The sequence below is a fragment of the Mytilus californianus genome, unplaced genomic scaffold (assembly GCF_021869535.1).
Source record: "Mytilus californianus isolate M0D057914Y unplaced genomic scaffold, xbMytCali1.0.p SCAF_7, whole genome shotgun sequence".
In the NCBI taxonomy this organism is placed as follows: Eukaryota; Metazoa; Mollusca; class Bivalvia; order Mytilida; family Mytilidae; genus Mytilus; species Mytilus californianus.
The window spans coordinates 114,770,788-114,783,070 of record NW_026262723.1 but is presented as its reverse complement, the minus strand read 5'-3'; the positions used below and the strand labels follow the sequence as shown (position 1 = coordinate 114,783,070).

The 12,283-nt window shown below is 33.7% G+C and overlaps 2 protein-coding genes across 6 annotated transcripts in view; both read right to left on the bottom strand.

Moving 5' to 3' along the window:
* The window catches only part of LOC127708788 (carbonyl reductase [NADPH] 2-like), a 107,061-nt gene extending 98,509 nt beyond the window's left edge, over positions 1–8,552 (bottom strand). For 2 of the 4 annotated variants that reach the window (XM_052213916.1, XM_052213910.1), the window contains exon 1: positions 8,419–8,507. In XM_052213916.1, the coding sequence (XP_052069876.1) occupies positions 8,419–8,470 (52 nt within the window). In that variant the 5' untranslated portion in view covers positions 8,471–8,507. Of the gene's footprint in view, positions 1–594; positions 638–2,235; positions 2,391–7,069; positions 7,168–8,418 lie in introns of all 4 variants that reach the window. The other 2 variants (XM_052213918.1, XM_052213913.1) reach the window with 2 other exon arrangements.
* LOC127708785 (myb-like protein O) overlaps positions 1–12,283 on the bottom strand; it is a 74,121-nt gene that overhangs the window by 37,818 nt on the left and 24,020 nt on the right. The window lies entirely within an intron of this gene.

Below are 12,283 nucleotides of genomic sequence, written 5' to 3'. Positions count from 1 at the left end.
AATTTAGTTTCAATTTAAAAGGGTCAAGTCATACTAGTAACAAATATTAGTACTAAGTCTCAAGTTGATGCGAACAAAACTTCATGGTAAGCTACCCTTACCAAAATCTTTAATCTGATCTGGTACCGGCAAACAAACGTACGGAGAGCCCTGGAAATGTAACTTATCGCCCGTCCCACTGTTTATATCACTCTGCTCAGCTCTTAATAAAATTGCATATCACGGCTTTGTGAGGTCGAATATGATGACTCGGCCTTTATAACTTTGACCCGGACATATCAGCGACGTCATAATGTTTGAACCGACGTTGATAAGTTTGACACGAACTTATCAAGTCATCTTTCGATTTGCTAGTGAAATAAAGAAAACACTTCAAAGACGCAAATACAGCCCGATAAATCGATTTTCAGGTTATCTGCATATTGATATTGTAAAATATCAGCTGCTCGACACAATATGAAGACTTTTTGATCTCGTTCGATGCGCTCAGTCGACAAAAAGCTTCATATTGTGACTCGCAGCTGATATTTTACAATATCAATATGCAGACAACCTGATAATCGGTACTTATCGTTGGCGGTTCATAATGATTACCTGCGAAACATTGAACACAGCTTTAACGTTGACATCATATAACCTGAAACAATTCGAACATGAATTTTAACTGCGAATCAATAACGATATCAATGACAGAATATAAAAAAGAAAGCAAAAGGGTTGTAGATAAAACCGTCAATTATATCTTACCTTTATCATTATCTTTAAGAGGAGGTAGACAGGGGTAAGGGAAATTGGGAATGAGGCGCGGGAAGCTGGAGTCAAGGGGAGGGAAGCAGGAGTCAGGGAAGAGGGAAGTAAGAGTCAGGGGGGGGGGGTTTAACTGAGCGAAGAGGGGGAGTAAAAGTTGGGATATTTTGGGGAAAATTTATTGACCGATTTTCGTCTGGGAGTAAGGGGAAAGAAAGTGGGAGTTGGGGGCCACCTGTCCACCCTCTCCTTTAAGATTGACAATGATGGGGAATTTTCAGGCTCAATTTATAATTTCTTATGTTTATTTTGTTTTGTTTTTATTTTGGCATGGAGTTTTGTTATGTTTTTAGTTTTTTTTCCAAATTTTAAAAAGAATACATGTGGAGCAGGATCTGCTTACCCTTCCGGAGTACCTGAAATCACCCCCGGTTTTTGGTGGGGTTCGTGTTGCTCAGTCTTTAGTTTTCTATGTTGTGTTTTGTAAACTGTTGTTTGTGTATTTGTGTTTTATTTCATTTTTTTCCTTGGCGTTGTCAGTTTATTTTCAACTTATGAGTTTGAATGTCTCTTTGGTATCTTTCGCCTTCTTTTGAAAAAAAATGTGCGATTTCTCATTGTTGCTGCCTTCATGATTATATAGTACTTTCTTACTGAATATACAAAAAACGTCTCAAATGCTATCGATCGGCATAAACCGTATAGGCAACAATTTGTCCCATATATGAACAATGTGCATAATACAACTTTTATAACATTAGGACAATGTGTATAATTTAACTTAACATGGGATAATGTGTATTGTGAGGGATGTATAAATACCCTGCCACGTCCGGTCTGTGTTTTTGTTAAACGTTTTTCTGCTTTTTATCGATCTGATGAATGAAGCCATTTTCAACTGATTTTTATAGTTTGTACTTATGTTGTGCTGTAATACCATTATCCCAGGTTAGGGGAGGGTTGAGCATCCACAAACATGTTCAACTCCATCACATTCTGTATGTGCCTGTCCTAAGTCAGGAGCCTGTAGTTTAATGGTTGTCGTTGGTCATATTGTTTCGTAAATTGTATTGTTATAAATTAGGCCGCTTGTTTCTCAATTGAATTGTTACATATTTTTCATATCGGGGCTTTTAATAGCCGTTTATACGGTATGGGTTTTTCTCATCGTTCAAGACCATACGGTTGCCTATAATTGTATACATCCACTTTATTTGAACTTGGTGGATAGTTGTCTCATTGGCAATCATAGTTACCACATCTCCTTATCTATATATATAACTAACTTAGGACAATGTGTATAATATAACTTAACTTAAGCCTTCGAGGAAGATGAAATACATACAGTTACCGTTGTTCTACAATGGAGTACATCAAAACTGCACAACAGTAAAAAAAAATATGTTTATGTAGAGTGTAAAGTAAGACACAATTATAAATATTTCTGCATATATTCTTACCTATCTATCTTCCTGTATATATTCTTACCTATCTATCTCTTCTTTTGGTGTGTCTATGAATGGCAATCTACAGCCAACACCAGCATTGTTGACCAGTAAGTCTATGTGACCGATCTTACTGACTTCCTCTCTTGTTTTATCCCAGTCTTGTAGGTCTACGTTCATTATGTTGATATTTGGTACCTGGAATCACCAGAACAATGTTTGTTAGCAAGCAAAGTATTATTGGGGTATGAGTCGATTGAGGGTGTAACACATGGTGTGTGCTTTTACTAGCCATTTTTCATCTCTTGTGGTCTAATTTGGTAGAGTTATGTTTTTACTTTGATTGCAATTTGCCACTTGACATTCCCCCTATATTTGAACAGAGACATATATGGTAAATATTCACGTCTCTGATCCTAAAGGCATTATCTGTCAAATATATGTTCACCAAACTTATAACATACTAAAACGTATATCCAAATTACCAAAAGTAAAAAAAAAAAAACCAATAAATAATTAACAATGATTAGACTCGTTATAATGTATCAGCAATTCGTGCGTATTTTAGACTAGACGCCATCTAATTATTTATCGAGTTAACCTCAGAAGACTGCCGATGATAATTTACACATATAAACATAAAACAAGAGTGCACACGCTGAAATGTCTCGCCTTCTTTACTAATCATCCTTTGATACTATGTGATAGTTCTAAATATAAAGCTTTACTACAACTATCACATAAACTTAACATGATCCAAGAAAATGAGGTCAAGGTCATATAAACCAAACATGAAATACATGTACACCTTACAATCAGTCAATACACTAAATATAGTTGAACTATTGCTTATAGTTTCTAAGACTTAACCAAGAAAACTAAACATTGACTAATGAACCATGAAAATGAGGTCAAGGTCAGATGAACCATGCCAGGCAGACATTTACAGCTTGCAATCCTTCCATACAACAAATATAGTTGACCTATTGCTTAAAGTAATAGAAAAACAGACCAAACACAAAAACTTAACACTGAGTTATGAACCGTGAAAATGAGGTCAAGGTCAAATAAAACCGGCCAGACTGACATGTACATCATAAAATATTTCCATACACCAAATATAGTTGACCTATTGCTTCTAGTATCTGAGATATGGACTTGACCACCAAAACTTAACCTTGTTCACTGATCCATGAAATAAGGTCGAGGTCAAGTGAAAACTGCCTGACGGGCATGCGGACCTTGCAAGCTACGTACATACCAAATATTATCATCCTATTACTCATTATAAGAGAGAAATTAACATTACAAAAAATCTTAACTTTTTTTCAAGTAGTCACTGAACCATGAAAATGAGGTCATGGACAATGGACATGTGACAGATGGAAACTTCGTAACATAAGGCATCTATATACAAAGTATGAAGCATCCAGGTATTCCACCTTCTAAAATACAAAGCTTTTAAGAAGTTAACTAACGCCGCCGCCGCCGCCGTAACCGCCGCCGGATCACTATCCCTTTGTCAAGCTTTCTGCGACATAAATCGCAGGCTCGACAAAAAACCAGATATTAATAGACAGATAAGCACGTGAAATCGAATAATGACGATTTTTCTATGTCTGTTTGATTTCATGTTATAGATTTGAAATATATGTAAACCATTTTTTTGCCTGTATACAAGAATGATTTTTGTAGGCCAGATTAGTCAACGAAATGGGTATTTCTGGTGGCTTCCTTGTTTTACTATTCAATGTTGACATTCTTTTCATTTTAACGAATGAACATGCTTACTACATGCTGAACGCATGCGCAGCCTGTTTCCAAATTCAAACTAAAGGTTGCATGTGTGAGCCATAAAAGTGTCCTGTGAAAATGTGTCCACCCAGACACTTTTTCATAGAAAAGGTGTATTTAAATGTGTCCGATCCTGTGAAAAAGTGTCCCTTTGTCAAGCTTTCTGCGACATAAATCGCAGGCTCGACAAAAAACCAGATATTAATAGACAGATAAGCACGTGAAATCGAATAATGACGATTTTTCTATGTCTGTTTGATTTCATGTTATAGATTTGAAATATATGTAAACCATTTTTTTGCCTGTATACAAGAATGATTTTTGTAGGCCAGATTAGTCAACGAAATGGGTATTTCTGGTGGCTTCCTTGTTTTACTATTCAATGTTGACATTCTTTTCATTTTAACGAATGAACATGCTTACTACATGCTGAACGCATGCGCAGCCTGTTTCCAAATTCAAACTAAAGGTTGCATGTGTGAGCCATAAAAGTGTCCTGTGAAAATGTGTCCACCCAGACACTTTTTCATAGAAAAGGTGTATTTAAATGTGTCCGATCCTGTGAAAAAGTGTCCTTTCAATCGGACATAATTTCACCATAAAATACTATTAAATTCTGTCTTGTAAATAAAAGACACTTTTTACTGTGGAAAAGTGTCCATTTATTGAAAATCTGTTTTAAAGGGAGATAATTAAAAAAGTCACTGAAATGTTTTAGCTATATATTTGAATTTCTATTACCAAAACAAACAAATTAGGAACCAGTTATAATTTGATATAAACAAAATTGAAGGTATTGAATTCCAAAGCATTTTCAATTATCGTAGCTATAAAAAGATGTCGACAAAGAGTATCCAGTAGCCTCAACATTGAAACGAATTACATCTGAGACTAGTCTCAGATTACATGCATTATTATTCACGTAGTTTATATTAAGTTCTATTTAATGTATTACTGTTTTTTGTGTGTTATAGTATATGTTTTATTGTATAATTTATGATTAATTCCATATGGGGATGATCACATTTTGTATGAATTCAATACTCCAGTTAACGTGCAATATTTAAAAGAGACAAAACGCCCATGCTAATTTTAATACTTCATGTGAAATGCTGTCCTTTCTATGAAGGACACTTTTTCATATGAAATATTGTCCTTTCTTTGAAGGACACTTTTTCATATCTGTGGACACGATTTCATAGGTAAATATCGTCCGGACGATATTTCATTATAAAATTTTGTCTGAGGACACTATTTACTGTTGAAAAGTGTCCAGTGGGCATAATTTCATGGCGGACAATATTTAATCCTACATATGAATACGGATCAAATGAGGTTGAAGTATTGACTTGCAAGCCAATAATACATGAGCGATGTGTGTTAGCTTATTCTGACGAAAATGAACCAAAATGACTGCTAATAGCTTAATATTATTTTATAAATGTTTAAAAAAAAAGGGTAATTTTTTTATTTATTTGGGGGTCTAATTCGTAGCTAATGCCCCTTTAATTGATGATTTAAAAATGAAAACAAAGATAACCTTTCATGTTTACAAGTTTGCCTCGCTACTATTTTGAATTGACACACCTTAAAGGGGCACTAGCTGTCAAATTCTTGTTCACCTATTTGACTCAAATTCTCATATTTGATTCATAACATTCTAAAACTTATATCAAAATTACAAAAAGGTCTAAAAAACCAATTAACAATACATGGACTCGATGATATGTATCAGTATTTCTTGTGTATTGTAGAGTGTCAACGGTCATATCACCCGATATAAACATAAATAGATAACGATCATGTGCAATTTTATTTTTCTAGGTCTGGTTGATTTCATATTATAGGTTAAGAAAATATGTTAATCATCGTTTTTATCTGTATAAGAATGATTTTTTTGTGGATCGAATCATTTAACCAAATGGGTCACCCTTTTGCCTATTAATAGCTGAAGACGCCTTATGCGTAACTCATCTCAAACTAAGGGGTTAAATTGAAGGTCACATGAATATGGATTCAGTGAGATTAAAATTTAACTTGCAAATTTATAAAACATCAGCAATGTTTTTGAGCAGATTTAGACCAATTTGGACCAAACTGCTTATAGCGACATATTATTTCCAACTTTCGCTTTCATTAAAACTTGAAACTAAAACAATCGTATTCCAAATTTTGGTCTAAATCGCAGCTAATGCCCATTTAAATGATAAAATGGAAACAGTTCTTTAAATGAAAATTAACTTCGATGTGAAACGGACCAGAATATGATCCATAAGGATCTAAGAAATAAGCTTGGGTTTCAATTTGGTACGGATCAATTATCACAGAGTGTATTTCTGAGCAATATCCCTTTCACTGGAAATTGTTGTAGTGAAACCTATACTAATATCTTATTACTGAAAATTACTTCAACGTAATACTGAATACAAGTATATGAAGTGTGAAATGTAGAACATAGTGACCTATTTTGGGGGATTCTGATATACTCTTTATAAGATTCATCCTTACACCACTTATAGAATTTTAAGTCACTTAGTATCCAAGATTCGAACAAGTCAATAATGATGAAATATAATCCAGATTGGTTTGTGTGTGTGTGTATGGGAGGCTGATATGCTACACAAGAGTTCTCCTTACACCGTACAACATTGTTCAATGATAGTCACTTAGTATCCAAGTAATCAGTGAGATTAAATTTTAAGTTCTCCTTGCACCAAGTTGTACAATGATAGGTCACTTAGTATCCAAGATATAAAATTTCACGTAAGAGTGACCCATTTTTAATGATAGACTCTCATATATTACCTCTGATTTAAGGCTTTCTGTACATTAGCCCTTAGTTCATGTTATCTGTAAATTACCCTTTATACCATACTATCTGTTTTACCTCTAAGATATCTTTGCATATTTGAGTATGAGTATGAAACTGCTTTTCATTTTTTCCACACCATCTGTAAATGACCTCAGACTTCAAACTTTTTTGTAAATCACCTCTACTTCAGGAGTTTCTATATACTATCTATGCTTTCAGACTAGCAAGGTCTTCTTGTGTACTACTTAGTACGAAGATTTATGTATATTACCTCTGCTTTCAGACTATCAAGGTCTTCTTGCGTCCTACTTAGTGCGAATATTTCAGCACCACATTCAGCTATTCTTTTGGCGATTTCTCGACCGATTCCTTAAAAATAGTAAATACTTATATGTTGAAAAAAAAAGAAATAACCTGAGGTATGGTTAAGTTGACATTATCTTTCACAACAACAAGGTCTCGACATGACACATGTAAAACAACCCAAACGAGAAAATCAAAGGGCCACCCTGTGACAAACAATAAACGATAAAAGACACGACAGACAGCAACGATCAACAACCACAGAACTATAGGTTCCCGACCCGGAACAGGCACACAAAGAATGCGCCGGAGCTAAACATGCCTGCAAGCGCCAAATCCTCCATCATCATTGAACAGCGGTGCAACAGTAAAAAACAAATAAAAAGACAGTTTTAAATGGTTTGATTTATCAAATTGGAACAAAGCTAAAAAAAAAAAAAAAAAAAAAAAACCGGATATAAAGACAAAAGACACTAAATCCCGATTTAAGAGTACACCCAGTTACTAAAAGCTAGTTTGAAGCAAATTAAATTTAATAGAAAAATCTTGTTTTCCCAAACACCAAAGTATCAATCAGTATCAATCAGTACACACTGAGAAAGTAAAATCACAAAAGACCTGAACTCCGAGTAAAATTCAAAAAGGAAAGTCCCCAATCAAATGGCAAAATAAAAAAAAACAAACGCATCAAACGAATGGATAACAACTGTCATATTCCTTACTTGGTACAGGCATTTTCTTATGTAGAAAATGGTGGATTCAACTGATCCAGTGTAAAGACGATACAAACAGTCTGAGACAAGACCCTCATGTCCACCAAATTAAAGGACCATCGAGTACACGCGGACAGCATCCAAACCCAGTGCTCCACAAATAACACCACTACAAATACCAGACTGCCACATCCCGTTTGTAATAAGTTCTCCATAGGCACATCCTTGACCACTAAGCCATCAATGAAAAAAAAAATAATCAAAGCCCTAAGTAACATGTTGTAACGAAATCCCTGATTCAAATATCTGCATCAACAATCAATCAATCAACAGGTAAATATGTTTTTAATTTATAAACAAAAAATTATAATTTACCATATCCAGAAACCGAAAATACAGCAAATGTGTAATGCTTTGGATATAAAACAACTGTTCATATCTCCTACTCCTGTAACAAGAACTCTTTATAAATCTTTTCCGATTCCCGTATTTCAGTCTAATAGGCAATTGAATGCTTTATATATACACATACCTTTGCCGGTTCCTATGTCCCTGTAACATAATATCTAAATATATTCAAAAACTAAGAAATGTATCTACAAACCTTTTCCAGCTCCTGTAACGAGAGCTCTTTTGCCATCAAGTCTGCCCTCCATTTTGATAAACTATCGAAGTTCAACTTGTAAACACATCAAATTATATGTTTCAGTCACACGCATGCTCCACAATCATGACAGTAAAAATGTTATCTCATCAGACGCAAAAAAAAACCTGGGTTAAAGTATATAAGTAGGTTAAGTTAAAATTTTGTCTTTGGTTATTCATATAGTTGTTATAGAAAACAATTAGGAATTGCCACAGACAAAATTTCTATTTAACTAGAACAACAAAGTATTAGACATTTTCGGAATCTATAGTTCACAATAACTTTTAAATTGACTATGATAATTACAGGTTATTTTACCTGTTGTTCATCTCAAAATACACAATGACTCGAAAGATGTGGCTACATACTTAATATTCGAAAACAATGAGAGAAAAGATTTTAATTTCAAATGAAATCAGCAATTTATTAACAATATTTAATCTGTTTTAATCGTTTGATTCTGAAGAAGAGCTGAATTTCAATGCTTTCAATATTTAAGGAATTTTCGGAGCCATGAATTTCTCATAGCATAGTTGTTTCAATTTAACTATCTGCATCAACGATATGCTTTTTTGGATCAGCTTTCTTTGTCGTTGGAGCACTAGGTCGGGCTGCTGCTCGTCAGATAGTTACCCGCCCTCCTTTTCCACTGCAGGACGTTTTTGTTGCCCACCCTCTTCTTACAATGCAGGACGTTTTTGTTTGTTTATTTTTTTCAAAAGCACTACATATATAAAAACTTTCAAATAGATTATATCAAAAGAATAAGCTCTAACTGATATCAGCCATATTTTCTTATTGCAAATGACTTCTTTTTAAAGCATATCTATTGACCTGTTGATAAAAGTCAAAGTTAGGGTCAAGAATTTTCATAATCTGTAAATTAGGATAACTTGCTAACATCGGGGTATACTTGTAGACTGGACTCTTGGATACAAAAGTCTACGCTAACATCGGGGTATGCTTGTAGACTGGACTCTTGGATACAACCTAGAAAACATTCTTATTTTGCTAATTAATGCGTCGTCACTTGATTTAGACTTACTTAATAATGTTTGATCTACTTTGTATTAAATCATTACGTATAGAAGAGGCGGAAGATACCAAATGAATATTCAAATTCACAAGTCGAAGACAAAATGAAAACACCATTGCAAAAAATGTAAAAAACGACCAAAGACAAACAACATTATTCAAAACACAACATAGAAAAATAAAGACTAAGCAACACGAACCCCCATCTAAAGCCGATAGTGATCTAAGTTGCTCAGGAGGGGTAAGTATATCCTGCTCCACATCTGACAACCGTCGTGATGCACGTGTAACTACAAATTTGTGTAGTGTTTGAAGTAACTTATCATACTTATTAGAACTGGAAAGGGACATCATACTTTCGACTAGAATTACTATGGATTGTAACATATACCATATAACCGGTCTCCTACTGCACAATACCGATTGGAATCTTTGACTATATCCTTCAGACAAGTACTTATCACAACTAAACATAGTTGGGAAGTCCACTGTATCTTTCCAAAAAGTAATACTATGGACTGGAATTTCTCCTTTATCCTTAGAAATATTTATATTTAGAATATGTATGATATGTCTCTAATGTAACACAAACTGTTAGTTATTATATCAATTATTATTATATATTTATCTATTCAAAAATGCAATGACAATCATTTGGGATAAGGAAAAAAAAAACATTACAAATGAACTGCAAAGTAAATAATTATATACAATTATTATTATTATATATTATCTGTATCTGTATACATGGGATGTTAAGTGGAACGACATTTATTACGTAGAAAATATTTAAATGTGATGAGGACAAAATGATTATCACAATATTATTTGAAACAGCATAATTAGAAGATAATACTATCTACTGTTTATCTTGTTATTTTGCAAATAAAAAAATAAACGTATGCATGGACTCCCTAATACGGGGCATTTTTCCGAAGAAGATTTTATTCAAGTAAACTCTTGATCCGATTCATACGAAGGAATTATGCTCCGTGGGAATAGGATCCAGATTTGACCTACCCACGGTTACACACTTTTCATTAATTGCTCCACAGGAATCGGATACAGATTTGACCTGCCCACGGTAACACACTTTTAATTTATTGCTCCTCTACGGATTTCGGACCGGGATACCCGGTGTGAATTATTTTATGGAGATAAAGCATCTAAATTCCTGTGAGAAAGTTACTAATGTGTACTCTTCATCTCTATTTCAGAAAAATACAAATTACCATTAACACAGCATGTACTGTTTTACACATATTACCATTAACACAGCATGTTCTTTGTTTTTACATATTACCATTAACATAGCATGTACTTTGTTTATAAATATTACCTTTAACACATCATGTACTTTGTTCACACATATTATCTGTAACACATCATGTACTTTGTTTATACATATTACCTTTAACACAGTATGTACTTTGTTTGTATATATTACCAGTAACACAGCATGTACTTTGTTTGTACATGTTACCAGTAACACAGCATGTACTTTGTTTGTACATTATACCATTAACACAGCATGTACTTTGTGTCTATATATTACCATTAACACAGCATGTACTTTGTTTGTATATATTACCATTAACACAACATGTACTTTGTTTGTACAAATACCATAAACACAGCACGTACTTTGTGTGTACATATTACCATTAACACTTCATGTACTTTGTTTGTACATATTACAATTAACAAAACATGTACTTTGTTTGTACATATACCATAAACACAGCACGTACTTTGTGTGTACATATACCATAAACACAGCATGTACTTTGTGTGTACATATTACCATTAACACAACATGTACTTTGTTAAAAATCGTATAATCTATGTTCACCTATGTTTTAATTCAAAATAGATGTATATTCTAGAGAAAAACATTTTACTCTTCATTGATTTACTGGTGCTAATTATAAAACCAAGTGTAATTTGTTAATATCAAGCGACAAATGAGTAGCTTTAGGTAATTGTGAATACTTTTAGATCAGCACTAAACGTCTTTTGTCTTTTATGCGAGTTGGTATTTTAGTGTTTGGTTGTTGGTTGCTGACTGTCATATTTGTATTTCATTTACTATTTTGTCATAAATCAGGTTTTTGTTTTTTTTATTTGAATTGTTCCATATTTTTCATATTGGGTACTTTTATAGCCGACTATATGGTGAGGGTTTGCCCTTATTTGAATGTCATAGGGTGACCTAAAGATGCTTAAATTCACGTCATTTTGAAAGATGTCTCATTATCACATCTCCTTATTTTCATCAAATTGAGAAGATAACATGATTATACCCAATTTTGATCTAGAGCAGACATCATGAATAGGATGTTTATAAGTGCTACTGACATAGTAACAGTCCGTGTCAAAGCATGTCACTATATTGTGATACACCAGTCACTCTTCAAGCCTTTGTTCTTATTCTCTAAATGGTGCATGATTAGTGGAATAACAACATTATGCCAGCTTTACAATTAGGTTTGGCAAAACCTGGGATTGAACCTTGGGCATTCAATGGAAACAACCTCACTAGCAAAAGACCACCGAAGCAAGTATTTGATTTTTAAAGTAATTACCCACTTTGCAAAGAAGTCTCAGGCAAAATAGGGGCAAGGAATACACAGATATTCACACATTTGCATGCAATGCGTCAAGAAAAGTTAAACTTCATAAATATTAAATGATATAGTCAAGTTAAGATATTAGCAATGTGAGAAAATCCTGTAGAGGTTAACTGATAGAGTTATTCTAAAAGTGTGTAAACACTAAAAACTAACAT